A 16457-nucleotide genomic window follows, 5' to 3' on the forward strand; every position below is an offset into this window, starting at 1 on the left:
ACTTAAACTCATTGAGTCTTAGAAGTGGGGAAAAAACTGTAAATTATTCAGTTTAATATCTTGTTTTACAGATAAGGAAACTGAGGATGAGAAAGGGGGAGTTATTAGCCAAATATCAGACAGGTAGTTAGTGGCAGAGCTGAGGCCAGGGCCCATCTCTTCAGACCATCTGCCCGTTGCTCTTTCTAATCTGGGGCCTGAAGATATGGCCTGATCCAAACAGCCCAGTTGTGTTAATGTGTACCATCACTGGCCCACTAATCTCACAGGGGTGTTAGAACAGTAAAAGTATAGTAATAGTTTTGAGTGGGATTTGGATGAAAAAAATTAGTGGCAGGAGTTTTTTTTTAACACTTACACAAACATAAGATACAATTAAGGAAAGAGAGATTATTTACACAGTAGCCTTTCAATTAACCTCAGATTCCCTCAGGGGAGAATGAGTCTGTATTATATGACGTATATTGCTTGTGTTAAATACCATACAGTTGGCCCATGATTGGCTATTTATATGGATAGAAGTCCAAGAAGCTAATAGCCTCGGTCCTTCCAGCAAAAACCACTGAGGGAGACCAGTGCTAAATGCTAGATGTGACCTTGATAAAAATGACAAGACGTTGCAGGTGAGTTTGTGGCGTTTTGCATTTTATCAAAATCCTTCCATTTGGAGTGGAGGGGAGCAAACAAGGGGGAGGCCCTTTCACAGAGAGCCACTGATTTTGGCTATACAGTAAAAACTGATCTATTTTGATGTATCTGCCTGGGGCTTAGAACTTGAAAAACTTTAGCCAGAGAGACAAGTTTTTCTTTGAGTAACTATATTGCTTTTCACATTTCTATTTTATGTCTGCAGAGGGAACACACAATAAATTTGGGTAAGAATGTAGCAGGCAGAAATCAGAGCTGATGAATTCCAAGCTTACATAAACTAAGGTTCCCAATCCCAGGTGCTTTTGTTTTTTCCTGTCAGTTTGACTTAGTAAAACAAGACAGATATTCTGAGTCCTCCTAACTCCTGTCCCATTACTCAGGGATTTTGGAGACTGGGCATTGCAACTGCTTTGTTGAAATAGAAGAGGATTTAGTGGGCTAGGATGTGATGGGGAGAGAGGGTGAAGAGTGTGGGGAGCAGCACATCAGGCTGCTCGTTCATAGGAGATGATTTGTGTTCATTCATAGAAGATGTGAAAGTGGAGAAGCACAGAATCCAGCCCCCTACAGTAACCACAAGCAACTGCCACTCTTACTTGCCTGAAGATACTGCAGAAACCCAAAGTTCACAGCCCTCCTGACTGAGAGTTTAATCCCAGAGAAGGATCAGAGCAAATGCTTGTAGGTTTGCTTTAGCCCTCATATTTATACAGTGTTGTTGACTTTTTAAAATTATGAAACTTGAGCAACTTTAGTGAATCAAACATGGATATCCAGCACTTTGAGTGCCTGCCTGGCTGACTTTTTTCAGGTCCAGTCATGGTTTTATGTGGCTTGAGGTTATTTCACAAATATATTTCTTTTGGTTGATTCTACTGATTGTATAGTCATCCACCCTGTTAATATCCAATAGTGCATTTAGCCATCCTCCAGATATTGAGCATTTGGCCTCTTTCATGGAATGTCTTTTAACCACTCCCATTTTGCACCAAACTCTATTCACCTTTTAAGGTTCTGGTTCAATACTACCTCTTCCATGATACCTTTCTTTTCCCCACCCCCATCCTGCTCCAGCCCCGTAGAATAAAATCAGTTCTTCTTTTTTTGCTCTTGTAGCTCTTTGTCTTTATTTCCATGAAAGAACATGTTACACATACAGTTGTCTTCCCTGTTACGTTATAGGCTCCTTGAGGGCAGGGATTGGGTCTAATACATAATTGAATCCCCTTAGCGTATGAATAGTGATTTACAGATACATATACAGCAGATGAATATTTAACCAGCAATATAATGAACATTTTTGCATAAATTATTTTCATTTATTTTGGATTATATCCTTGGGGGTATATTTCTGCAAATGGAATTACTTGGGCAAAGAGCAGTTACACACTGTCATAGTGTGTTCCAGAAATTTCACCAGCAATTTATGTGGTGATCTGTTTCCTGACAGTGGTCTTTATTACACACATACTACCAAGCTGGGGGACATTGTGATTTAATTTGTATTATGCTGAGGTCACATGTTTTGTCCTGTGATTATATACTGAATATGTTCCCTATTGTGCTTGTTGTCCATTTTTTTTGATGACTCATCTAGTGAGCTTTATACATTTATCTCATATGTTTCATTATTTATTTATATGTTCTGACTGGTGTGTTTTGAAAGTTCTCAATTGTATATACTTTCCCCTTTGGTGATTTCCTTTTTGATCTTTATCTTATTATAGTACAATATGCGCAAGATTTTCTGTCATATATTTGAGCACATTATCTTGGCTTCAATGATACCCTTTATTTTTTCAGTGGCTACAATAGCTAGATAAACAAGGCTGTTCTAGGTTTTTTTTTTTTCCTAGTTTCACAGTTTAGATTTGTATGTCTAACTTTTTGATCCATCTGGAATTTATTGAAGCATATGATGTGAGAGACATATAACCAAATTCAGTTCTCTTCTTATGGATACACAGTTTCCCCATTGATATTTATTTGTTAGTGATTTGTTAGTGTTCCCTTTTGTGTGTGTGTGTGTGTTCTTTCTAACCAACTGGAGACATTTTTATAAATTTGGCTCTCCTTGTTTAAAATATGCTATTTAATTGATCAATCTTCATTTTTAATTCAATGCCAAAAGGTCTTTTATATATGTATAGCTTTGTAATAAGGTTTAAAACCTGAGAAGCTATACACCATCATTATTTACAATGGTATTTTTTGGCATTTTGTCTTTTTATTTTTCCAGGTGAATTTCACTATAAATGTGTCATGGTCTGTAAAACCCCCTGCAGAATTTTTAATTGATATTGCATTAAATTTATATATTAACTTAAAGAGTCTTATCTTTCTTGTATTTTAGTCTTGCCAGTTGGGAGCAAAGTGTCTCTTTCCATTTATTCATGTCTTTCTTTATTTCTTCAATTATGATTTTATTATTTCCTTTGAATACATTTCTTTTGTCATTGTTAAATTTTTCAAAGTACTTTTAAACTGATGATCTCATTCAGTGACTCTGCTGTAGGTGAGTAGAAGGATTTAGATGCAGCCAAGAATGACTGAATTATAATGGTTATTTTTCCCCCAGTATTCATCAGGATTACTTTTTTTTTGGTAATAGCTTTATTGGGATATAATTCACATACACATAGAATTACACAAATTTATACAATTTATATATACATATAAATGTGTGTACATTAAATAGTTTATAGTATATTTCAGAATTGTGCAACCTTCACCACAATCAATTTTAGAACATTTTTATAACTAAAAAAATGAAAGAGTGAGAAATGTAACCATATGGGAATATCAAATCATGGTGGACATTGAACTAAAAGAATGATAAGGTTTTGGGCAGCATAAGTGTTAAAAGTTTTAGACATATTGAAAGTATAAGTCCATAAATTTTAATTACACCACGCAGCTAATAAAATACAAACAAACAAATGAAACAATCTATCCTACCATTCCTGCACCACTTCTCAAGACATTGACAACCACTAATCTACTTTTTATATACTAATTTCTCTATAGATTTGTCTAGTCTGGACATTTAATATGTATGAAATCATGAAATAAAAAATGGACTTTTAAGGAGAAGCAAAGCAACATTTATTAAGCACCTATGTATCTGTTAAACACTTTCTATATTTTTTCTTATTTAATCTTCAAACAGCCATTTAAGTTAGGTAATATTTCCATTTTAGATAAGGGAATTGATAGTAGAGAGGTTGAGCAATTTGTTTGAGATCATAGGCTTAGGATGTGACATAACCTGGATGCGTTGACTAGATCTTTGTCCAAGCTCTTTCTGCCTTAAGGCACTTAGGAAGTTTGGAAAATATCTCCCCAGTACTCTAGCTTCAATGGTCCTTAGTGCCTTCCACAGAGACAAAACACTAATATGACATTTTTGACACTGTGAGGGCTGAAAGAGCAGAGTAAAATAGAGTATTTTGTATAGCATAGACCCAGGGATCTACAGAAATTTGCTCTTTCAACTTCCCTCCATCAGATATTGAGAATGACCAATGATCTGTGTACAGTTTGAATCACAGAGCCATGGGAAATTAGAGTTCAAAGCTGAAAAGAGCCTCAGAGGCCACCTGGTCTAGCTGCTTTATTTTATTGATGAAGAAACTAGGACCCAGAAAGAGCAAGCTATTTGCTCAATACCATATAGCTCAAATATGGTGACAGAGGATGACCTTTCATCTGTTACTGGAAAAATAAATGTACCAAAGGTTAAAGTCCCATCCAGAATAACTGCAGAAAACAAATTAAGGGGAAAGTAAGATAGTGATGTGGAAAGGTCACTGAATTAGGTCAGAAGGTCTGGATTCCAACATCATCTCTGCCACTAATTCACTGTGAGACCTTAGGTTACTTAACCTCTTTCAACTTCTGTTTCTTCATCTGGAAATGGTTAGGTTGGAATATATGATCTTTTGAAAAATTGCATTTATGTAACACTCTCGAAATTGTATTGAGTAAGTAAATAAGTGAACCTTTGTATAAATGTTAAATGTTATGCTATTTTTGGAAGATACCCAGTGAACTACATAACCAAAAAACTGAAAAGAGGGGTAACCAAAAAAGGTTTTAAAGAACCAGTACTGTAAATTTACATGCATCTAGGGATAAATGCATTAATGCACATTTTTTAAACATGAAAGGTTATTTCTTCAACAAATGAAAGGAGTGTCTGATTATTTCCAGTAAGTAGATATACAAGACACATTGGCCAAGTTAATAATATACCGTTTCTGGCTGCAATATTGGCACATGCAGTGGCATGTGCAGATGGGGTATATAAAATCATTTCCTTAATAAAGTCTTAAATTTTTATGTTTATTTCCTTTGGGGAAAAAAAGCAATTCAATCTTATTTGAAGGAAAAAAGATTTTGCCATGTTCTAAAGAGTAATAGTCATTTATTCATTCAACTAATATTTATTGCATGCCTATAGTACATGCACATGCCAAGGAACAAAGTTATCCTAAAATGGGAATTTTAAATAATGATACAAGAACATGAAACTAACATTGAAAACCTGTCTTTTTTATGATTCAAGATACATGAACAGCCAAGAGCTGTTTGTTTAAACCTTCACAGGCTGAAACTTTCACAGTAGAGAGGCAGAGCAGATGATGTGTGTGTAGGGGGTGAGTGGGAGGGCAAAGAGTGCAGCTCTGTAAGCAGGAGCTGAAGCACGCAGTGGAAAATGATCATATTGATGCATTCCTCCTCCCTCTCCCACCTTCCATGATGGAATAATAATAGGGATCCATTCCATGTGTATTGTATCACCCTTCAGAGTTTACAGAGTGCTTTCACATTCATTATCTTATTTGATCCTCATGCCAACCCAAAAAAAGAGGCATAGCGGGTATTATTTTTTCCATTTTCAAGATGAGAAAATACGGGGCTGGAAGAGGTTAAGTGGCTTTTCCATGGAAAAACAGTACAAATTAGTGCCAGGACTAGAATTCATGTTTTTGTCACTGAAAGCAGTGTTCTTTCCATTACCTGCATTCATCCCAGTATTTTCTCCTCTAATCTCCCTATTTAGAGGCATAAGTTGTCGAATGTTCCCCTGGGCAGGCTGTTGTGCTGAGCAGCAGCAGCAGCAACAGCAGCAGAAGTCAACTCCAACAGTTAGGGTAGAGCAATAAAGAGTGAATTATTACCACAAGTAAAAAATGCTTCTTTCATCTGCTCTAGTCAAACTGTGTGTGACAGTGCATGTGTACATGTGTGTGTGGTCTGAGGGATGGTTAGAGAGTGGAGCACTGAAGATTATACTTTAGCCAGTCTCTCTAGAGTTCACTTCTGTTGATCTAAAATGGTAGTAGTGTACACACACAATACCTCCACTTGCATTTGGTGAAATGGAGAGGAAAAAAAATAATGAAAACAGAGGTAGGAATGCTCATGAAGGAATGAAGAAAGTAGAATTCAGTGAGCACCTGATATGTACCAAGTGCTTTACTTACAATATTTCATTTAATCTTTACTATTGCCCCATGACATAGGTCATATACTGTCTTTGTTTTACAGATTAGTAAACTAAAGCTTAAGTAGATTAAGTCCTAAGTCACAGAACCAATGATATCCTATGCTAGGATTCAAATAGGTCCATATGGCTCCAGGACTGGACATCTTAACTACTACACCAAATAAAGAGCCTGTATTTTCTGGTAAATTGAATCACATTTGTCTTTCTTTTCTTTCTTTCTTTCTTTCTTTCTTTTTTTTTTTTTTTTGATTTATTTGTTTGGGGGGGAGGAACAGAGAGAGAGGGAGTGGGAGAATCCTCAAGTAGACTCCCCACTGAGTGTGAAGCCCGACACAGGGCTCAAACCCAGGACCCTGAGATCATGACCTGAGCCAAAATCAAGAGTTGGCTATCTAACTGAGTGAGCCACCCAGGTGCCTCACACATGTTTTTCTTTTTAATCAAAGTTGGGAGAGCCCTCTGAGGTCTGCTTGTCCAGCCTCTCACCAAATACAGGAATCCCTTCTAGACACCCCTCACTGATGACCATCCAGTGAACCACAGGGATTCCAACTTAGCTTAGATTCTATAAATGGAGATGGATTTGCATGGACTTAGCCCTTCTCTTGTCTGGTGCTTCATCCAGGGCAAGATCCAGGCATTTGCATGAGGCAGTAAACCAGCATTAGAGATACCCTGTGACTACAGTAGAGAGAGAGTCCATGCACTCAGCCTTAGTGCCATCTGACTCCAACCATTTTGTGACCTGGCCCTTTGCTCAGATGGATCTGACGAACAAGTCTTTGTGGAATTCATAGTTAGTTTGCACAGCTGCATAACCTTTGCCCAAGCATGGTTAAAGGAATCAATAAGGTGATGATCAGCCAGGAGCTGCATGAATCCTTTGGTTGCTCTTTCACAGGATCCAAATGATACCTTCAGACTTGAGTTAGGTTTCTGATGGCCATTAAGGGGCGTTCTGATTCTGCAACAATCTCTGGTGAAGAATTGATCAAGGTCCTAGAAAACCCTCTACTGATCAAGCAGAAAAGTAAGTATTGATGAATTCCACTGTTTCAGAAATAATGTCACAATTACTGAAGGGGGACAGTTGTCTGTCAAGATGAAATCAGTGGAATATTTACCCTATTGTTACTTCATCTGCAATAATTCCTTGGGATTGATCTGGAAAAGTGAGGGAGAGTGAGATGGAATTCCTTTGTTCCAAGTTTGTAGTCCTGTATTAGTCAGAACATCTCTTGATGACACCTGTTTTCTTTCTCCCTCCCTCATTCATTTCTTCAACAAATATTAAGTGCCTTTTGCATCCTAGACCTTTGCTCTCTTTTTTTTTTATTTTAAAAGATTTTATTTATTTATTTGACAGAGAGAGACATAGCGAGAGCAGGAACACAAGCAGGGGGAGTGGGAGAGGGAGAAGCAGGCTTCCCGCAGAGCAGGGAGCCCTATGTGGGGCTCGATCCCAGGACCCTGGGATCATGACCTGAGCCGAAGGCAGACACTTAACGACTGAGCCACCCAGGCGCCCCAGCATCCTAGACCTTTGCTCTCTTGCTTATATATGTTCCTTTTACTTTCTGAATTTTCTTCACTTACTTTTCTCCTTCCCTTTTTTTCCTCCCAACTTTACTGTCTCAATGTTAGGTTTGGGAAATGGCAATATTATTTGGGAAGGCATTTAAAGTAAGAATATAGATGAGGGGAAGGGTTGGAGAGTGTTGTGGATTGATGTGTTTTGAGTGGAACTGTTTTACCCAATATCATCCAGTTTCCCATTATTTCCTCACTTAAAGCATGTCTAAAGAGCTCTTAACTAGTCAAGAATAATATCCAGCTTGTGTCAATGGAGAATTCATCTATGGTGACTGACTTCATCCTTCTTGGCATGACAGACAACCCTCAGCTTGGAGTCCTGCTATTTGGAGTCTTCCTTATCATTTATATCGTCACTGTGTTGGGGAATTTAAGCCTGGTAATCCTGATCAGAGTCAGTCCCTGCCTCCATACTCCCATGTACTTTTTTCTCTCTAACCTGTCCCTTCTTGATGTCTGTTTCTCTTCCATCACAATCCCAAAAACGTTAGCAGATTTGTTATCTAAGTTGCAGGCTGTTTCTTTCCTTGGATGCATGACTCAAATGGGCTTGTTCATAATCTTTGCCTCTGCTGAATGCAATCTTTTGGCTTCCATGGCCTATGACCGTTATACCGCCATCTGTCACCCACTGCTCTACCATGTCACCATCTCTAGAGTCCGTTGTCTCCTCTTGGTAGCAGGATGCTACTTTGGGGGTTTAGTTAACATGGTTTCTGTGACAACTTCCATCACACAATTATCATTCTGTCAACCACGTGTCCTTCCCCACTTCTTCTGTGACATCCCTCCACTGTTGGCACTGGCTTGCTCAGACCCCTGGGTCACCCAGATACTGGTTGTTGGCTGTGGGGGATTCACGCTGGTCACCTCCATTGTGGTGATCCTTGTCTCCTATGTGTTTGTCCTCATGACGATCCTGGGAATTCCTTCAGCTTCCGGCAAACAAAAAGCTTTCTCTACGTGTGCTTCCCACATGACTGCTGTTGGCCTATACTATGGCACAACTATGTATACTTACTTGCAGCCCTCTCAACATGGATCCCAGGCAGGAAATCAGATGGTTTCAGTGTTTTATACAATGGTGATCCCCATGTTAAATCCTCTTATCTACAGTTTGAGAAACCAGGAAGTGAAAGTTGCTTTATGGAAAATATTGAAGCAGAGTCCCTAATCTTCCGTTCTGTGTCTCAAGAATGTAATATGTTTTATAAAGATTTGCCTACAGTTCTATTCATAGTGTTTTCCTTGCCTGCAAGTGAAGCCTTGTTAAGAACAATTGAATTTCTCTGGCTAAGTGTTTAGGAGTAGTTGTTTAGATAAACAGCAACACAATAGGAAATTATATGGACAAAATAATGTGTATTTTCTGAAGCAACTGTCTGATAAGAAATGTTTTAAAAGAGGGAAATATGTATGTGGGTATGAATATGTCAATCTGAGTTGTGAACTGGTGTAACACTAGTCATAAGTTTAAATCATTCCATGATAACAAGGTTAGAAAATAGTGTAATTTGACTATAAATTAAAGAAGAAAGCATGAATGGCAACTGAGATGCAAATACTTTTGCTTTATTATTCATGTGCTTATATGGAGGATATACTTGGTATCCCTTAGGCTGAATTAAGTTCAGTCCATATCTTTCATAAGGATTCAGAAGACTCCTGGATGTGTATTTTCCAAATGCTGCACCATCACTACCACTGAAGCTATAAAATGTGAGCCGATATATGAATTCACATGTGCAATTATTGAGATTTATAAGGGTAAATCTTAAAAGATAGTAATGCTCAGCCAAACAACAGATTAAGTTCGCTAATTAGAGTAAGATTTGAAAGATTCTTTGCAGGGGACGACGGACTCTAGGCCTAAATTATACCAATGATTTTTTTGTATGTAAATACTAAATGGACTATTTGTATGCAAATTATAAATGAGCTAAGCCTATTGGTATTCCTAAATATATGTCCAACAGGCAACACAAGTGTGAATAAAACCCCAATTAATTTATTAGTCCATGGCTAGCCCTCAGAATTTGAAATGATGCATGAAATTTGTGGATATTACTATCTTGTCTAAATATATTGAACAACAGCCTATCTATTAAAGCATATCATCCTATACCTGAAGACTATAAAAACTTATTATCTTACTTTTATAGTTGAGGAAACCAAGGCTTAGAGAAGAGAAACTGACCAAGATCAAACAACTAGTTAGGGGAAAATAATCAAATTGGCTCCAGCTGCAAGGAAAAACAGAAAGTAGTATTTATTTACATCTACGTCAGACGCAATATTTGGGCCCTAAGATAGCTTTGTTTCTGCTTCTATTCCCCAAAACTTTCTAGCCTTAGTAGCCATCTTCCAAAGACTCCGAAGCCCCAGTTGTGAGGCAGTGTGGTTTACTACCAAGTAAAACTAATCCCCTTAGAGCTCCAGATCCTCATATCCAACTACCAGATGGAACCTCCACTTGAAAGTTCCTCAGGCACTTCAAACTTAATGTTCAAAAACTGAACTCTTCTAAACCTGCTCTTCCTTTCCCCTTGTTCCCTATGTAAGTGAATGGCCCAACATAGTTTCTTAAGCCCAAAACCTAAAGTTAGTCTTTGACACTTTTTCCCCCTTCAGTTCCCTACGTTCAATCAATTACCAAATCCTGTCAATTCTACCTCCCAAATTCCTTTTGAAATAGTTTTTTCTTCACTGACACGGTCCTAGATCATGATACACTCCTTTCTTACCTAGATTAGCAAAATAATCTTTTATCCTTTCTCTCTGAATCCACCCTGGATCCTATTAAATCTACTTTTTACATAACAACTACAGTAGTTTAAATATAAATCCAACCAGATCAGCCTTCTCCTCTCCACACTGCTTAAAATTTTTCCTTGTCTCTCTTTGTCTGTAAGATAAATTCCAAACTGTTATATTTGACATGCAGAGCTCTCCATATCTTGTCTGTCCAAGTCCTATCCATTTTTTAAAGTCCAAACTTAAATCCCATCTTTTTTGGATAGCTTTTCCTCATGTTTCAGATGGAAGTAAGGATTTTCCCATTGTACTTTGCACCTCTATTGTAACATTATGACACTTGGCCTTATGATAAAATCCTCTGCATTTTTCAGAATTTCTGTTTTGCTCACATACACTGAAAACTTTCAGAAGGATGAAGCCATATTTGGTTAATTTTTCATCTCCCAACCTAGGTCTAACATAGAGTCTGGTACCTAGTAAAGGCTCAAAAAACATTAGTAGAGCTGAAATTCATTCACAACTAACCTTTTTACTTATTCAGTTCATTTTTTCCACCAAGTATTGTTGTATCTTAATTGTGTAATGGATGAAAGGTAGAAAATCTTATCTCCTGGGGCATGGGCTTCTAGCTGAATCTCTTGGTTTTGTGGATGTTTCTTGTTGACATTCAATCCACAATAAAGAACCTGAATCTCTTCTTTATTGTTCTTATCTTTCAGCTCTATACACCCAGGTGCTTGCCCTCCAACCCCTTGTCCTCCCTGGATTTCTGTCCTTCTCTGGTAATGGGTCCAACCAAGCACATGGCAGATGCTTCCTGGAAGAAAGACCATCCTCTCTGTAGGATTTAAGGTTAAAGAATATCAGAATCAGAAATCAGAGGTAGAAGGGCTCACAGAGATCATTGAGAATGATGGGTTTTAATTTTTTAAGCCTTGAAATTATTTCTTTAAGTGAATTCCAATGCAGAACAAAAATATATAAAACATCAAAATGGGCAGGCTTAGCTGAAATCAGTGTGAGCCGCCTATAACTCCATTGCCAAGACTCACCTCTCCCTCTGTGAAGCACCTCTCTAGAACCTCAACAACAGTCTGGAAACACTAGGTTAATCAAAACTGCTCTTTTCACATATGAGGAAACTGTCCCCAAGGGAGAGCAACACTCTGGAAATCACTCAGTCAGTGGCAGAGGCAGATTTAGAATTCATGGCAGAGGCAGATTTAGAATTCATGTCTCCTGATTCATACCCCAGAATATCATCTTTTACCACATTTTCTTAGGCCCCTCTCATGATATGAGATACTTAACATAGCTGAGAGGGTGGGATGAAATGGGCCTCATTAGACTAGACTGAACAGCACACATTGACCTAACATCTATCTCCTTGGCAAGCAGCAATTGTCTCCTATCCTCTGAACAGCTCCAGCAAGACGAGAGAGAGCTACAACCTCATCATCTTTCATAATTTCTATGTGAGAGGTGGTGGATCTCAGGGGATACCAAAATACTTTAATAATAGACAGTCTTTTTTTTAAGATTTATTTATTTATCAGAGAGCGAGAAAAAGAGACAGAGAGTAAGAGGGCAAGCACAAGCAAGGGGAACAGCATGCAGGGGAGAAGCAGGCTCCCCACTGAGCAAGGAGCCTGATGGGGGGCTCGATCCCAGGACCCTGGGATCATGACCTGAGCCGAAGGCAGGCACCTAACTGACTGAGCCACCCAGGTGCTCCAATAATAGACAGTCTTTTCAGCACTGGCCAAATAATTTGTAGGTCCAAGGCAAAATGTAAATGTGAAGTCCCGTATTCAAAAAGCAGAGAGGAATGCCATTTAGGGTACTCAAATATAAAGTTTTTCCCTTTCTATTGCAGTCTCTCTCTCAATCTGTCATGATGCTTTAAATTTGCTATTTAATATCACACCCTCTCAGGCACAGGGATACCTGTGTGGCAAGTGCAGCCCTACACAGGTGCCCAGTGACTTTACCCTGTGACTCAATGCACATATGTATGGTCCCCTGGCCAGTTTCCTCCTCCCACGAACTGCTGGACAGATGCATTGTATCTTGGTCAAGAGTGAGTAAGTCAAGCTAGGCATATCCCCTTCCCACGAGCCAGTTGCTCCAACCAATGGTGGACAGGTGACCACCATGTGTACGGCAACCTCTGCACCAGGATGCACTAGGTACCTGGATCAGGGTGGTCAATGAGTCCTATTGAGTCATATGCCAAATGCACCATGGCATTACTACCCTGGGGTCAGGATGGCTATTACTGCAACCAACCTTGAGATGTTGTAGGGCACGCTTGCCTAACCCCAATCCTACCAAGGCTCTTGCTCAGGCCCCTGAGAGCGAAGGCTTGCAGCAGTCACTGGGTGGGACAGAGAGAAAGAGGCTGGGTGGAGTCCTAGGTACTAAGGGGCAAGGGAGTGAGTAGCCAGGAATCTGCCCCAGGGAGGTGGAGAGGCAGTGAAAGATGCGACTCTGTGCTAGCAGAGACTTCAAGCTCCTGGTGCATAGTCAATTGTTCTATCACATTTTGGATTTCATTTACAAAGCACAAATTAAAATTATTAAAAATTTAATACAGTGACATTAAACCCCAAGTACAAGGCCATTTTGAGCTTAGTTCCTGTACCATTGCACTGATCACATGTCCATGAAGCCATTTCTGCTTATAGAAAGGGATTTCTTTCACCTTTATCAGGCAGTATAGTGTAGTGGTTAATACTATAAGCTCTGAATCAGACTGCCATACTTTGAGACTCACCTCTCTCACTTTCTAACTCTTTGACAATAGACAAGTTACTTAACTTTTCTATATCTCAGTTTCTTCACCTATACAATGGGGATGATAAGATTATCTATCTCCCAAGGTTGCTGTGAGGTTTATATGAGGTGATGCATGAACATTGGTCAGAATGGTGTTCAGACATAGTATATACTCAATAACTTTTTTATTATCATTTTTTGCTCCTAGGATCACACATTTTTCAGATACCCAATACAGGCATTAGGTTTTGTTTGCCCTGGATCTTCTGCAGGCCTGTGTTCCAAATGGTATTTACCCAGCTTACACAGCATATAATCAGATTTGAGTCTCTAGTGACCTCTCCAGCTTAAGGGGAACTCCACTAGATTTGTACAAACTGAGAAAGCCCAGTCAGTTGCCACTGGTAGAATTTAGAGTTTTTACTTCCACAGACTCAGGATCCATTGAAATCAGTGTCAGGCCTTAACACACTCAGTCTCAAGACTATCAAATTTAGCATCGGGGACTTCACATCTAGTTCTGCTGTTTCTCCCACAGGCTTTCAAGAAGAGGATATCTTCATTGTCTTATAAATAGTCATTCCTGATTATTGGGTTAATGAGAAAGTCTATCCAAGGTAATTTCCGGTGTCCCCATCTCAATCCTGTTGCCCCAGGGCCAGCTGTTAGGGTCGTGGATGTTTAAGGGGACTTGGATTCAGAACAAGATTTGAAACCAGTGGAGCTTAGACCAGTCCTTCCAAAGGGAGCAAGGCCTCTCCCAGTGGGGGGATGAGGGATGGTGAGTGGAAGAGAACCTATAAGTTAAGGCAGTGACTCTGTCCCCTCAGGTGTTACAAGAGGCTAATCATTGACCTCTTTTGCATCTGCCACTCGAAGTTGCTAGAGAAGCTGAGCCTTGCTATCCAGGGAGCTCTCAGCACATCTCCACACTCTCCATCCCCACCCCACACTCAGGGTGGGCTGCAGTCAGTTTCACTTGGTGGGCTTCTCCAGCTACTCTGGGCTGGGTATCCCTCCAGGGCACTGTTCTAGGTGGTGGTGCTCAGAGCAGCATCTGGTCTTGGGCTCTCTGACTGAAGGATCTTGCTGAGACAGTCCTCAGCCTCAGTGAACTTGGCCAAAGCAAGTCATCAGGCTGAATCTGGGGGCCTGAGCAAATGCAAGATACTGGGAGAGGGATAGTTCTGGGTGGGACCAGTGACAATATCCTACAGCCCCAAAGCCTGAGCAGCAGAATCCAGCTGTCTGTGTGGTTCCCAGCTATTGTCCAAGGCAGGGATATCTTGGGACTTCTTTCGCCAAGAGCTGACGATTCTGTCAGCCACTTGGGCTTCTTGCACAGACCTGGTCAGGGGCATCCCATTCAAGGAGGAATGTCCCATTCTGACCGGCTGGATATTGAATGACCTGCTGATCAAGCCTCTATAGGAGACTGGCTGGAGTAAACCTGCAATCCCTATAAGGGGAGAAGTCCTGGAAGTTGGAACTAGCTGAGGCCCATCTTACATTGCACGAGTAGAGCTCAGGGACCCAGAGTATTAAGCAGGGACAGTAGAAAAGGCAGAATCTATTTTGTAAAATTCTGAGAACATGGCTAGGCTGGGGTTAATGGAGAATAGAAATAAGCAAATCATCAATAAATATTTTATGAGTGCACATGGGGTGTACAAACTGATTCTAGGCAGTATAGCAGTATAGAGAAGAGAATGGGGAGAGAGGTGGGAGATGCCAAAGGAAATAAAAGCCCTTTCTCTTGGGGAGCATAAAATATAGGCCTCAGAGAAGAAAATGTTTAAGCACTTAAAGAAAAAGTCAAATAGAAATGGGTTTTACTCTATGATATTTTCTTGAAAAATGATATGTAAAATGATTTTCAAACTCAGTAAGGTCCCACTGACTTATGTTTTAACTTTAGAGATAAGTTCCTATTTAAAAAAATGTAACCTCAATTCAGAACAACAATAAGGGTGTTGATTTCTCTTCAGTAAGAATTGCCACCTTTTCCACATATGCTGGTTGACCCTGATAACTAACTGAATTATCTAAAATTACTTTTTTTCCTGATTATAGAAGAATTACATGCTCATTATTGAAAAATTAGAAAATATGAAGAAGTTAGAGAAATACATAAATCAGCACTTAGAGATAACCACTAACACTTTGATGTACATCCTTTTAGTCTTATGCTTTTTAATATATGCATATGTGTCTATGTGCATGTGTGTATAACTGTATTTATAGTAAAATAATAATGTAATACTATTTTCTACCATATTCTTTTCATTTAAAGCTATATTAGAAAAATACGCATGTCAATAAGTATTCTTCCTCAAGTCTAATGGTTCCATAAATACCTCAGTGTATGGATGAACTCTTATAACTAATTGTTTTTTTTTAAGTGTTTATTTAAATTCCAGTTAGTTAACATTTGGTCTTCTATATCACTAATTCTCTCTTCTGCCTCATTTATCCTAGCAGCTAGAGCCTCCGTTTTTCCAGATATGTCTAGGAAGAAGTTGCTGCGGCTCAGGTCAAAGAGGTTGTTGCCTGTGTTCTCCTCAAGGATTTTGAAGAATTCCTGTCTCACATATAGGTCTTTCATCCATTTGGAGTCTATTTTTGTGTGTGGTGTAAGGAAATGGCCCAGGTTCATTCTTCTGCATGTGGCTGTCCAATTTTCCCAACACCATTTGTTGAAGAGACTTTTTTCCATTGGACATTCTTTCCTGCTTTGTCGAAGATTAGTTGACCAGAGTTGAGGGTCCATTTCTGGGTTCTCTATTTGGTTCAATTGATCTATGTGTCTGTTTGTTTGTTTTTTAAAGAATTTTTATTTATTTAACAGAGAGAGACACAACGAGAGAGGGAACACAAGTAGGGGGAGTGTGAGAGGGAGAAGCAGGCTTCCCACTGAGCAGGGAGCCCAATGCGGGGCTTGATCCCACATTACCTGAGCCAAAGGCAGACACTTAATGACTGAGCCACCCAGGCCCCCCTATGTGTCCATTTTTGTGCCAGTATCATACTGTCTTGATGATTACAGCTTTGTGATAGAGCTTGAAGTCTGGAATTGTGATGCCACCAGCTTTGCTTTTCTTTTTCAACATTCCTCTGGCTATTCAGGGTCTTTTCTGGTTCCATACAAATTTTAGGATTATTTGCT

At 39.4% G+C, this 16457-nt stretch overlaps 1 protein-coding gene across 1 annotated transcript; it reads left to right on the top strand.

The window, feature by feature from the left end:
* Nucleotides 1-8006: 8006 nt before the first annotated feature.
* Nucleotides 8007-8930, top strand: LOC144380470 (olfactory receptor 5AR1-like). Its single transcript, XM_078064347.1, has one exon. The coding sequence runs from the start codon at nt 8007-8009 to the stop codon at nt 8928-8930; it is 924 nt and encodes a 307-aa protein (XP_077920473.1).
* Nucleotides 8931-16457: the final 7527 nt, after the last annotated feature.

The sequence above is a fragment of the Halichoerus grypus genome, chromosome X (genome assembly GCF_964656455.1).
Source record: "Halichoerus grypus chromosome X, mHalGry1.hap1.1, whole genome shotgun sequence".
NCBI classification, from domain to species: Eukaryota; Metazoa; Chordata; class Mammalia; order Carnivora; family Phocidae; genus Halichoerus; species Halichoerus grypus.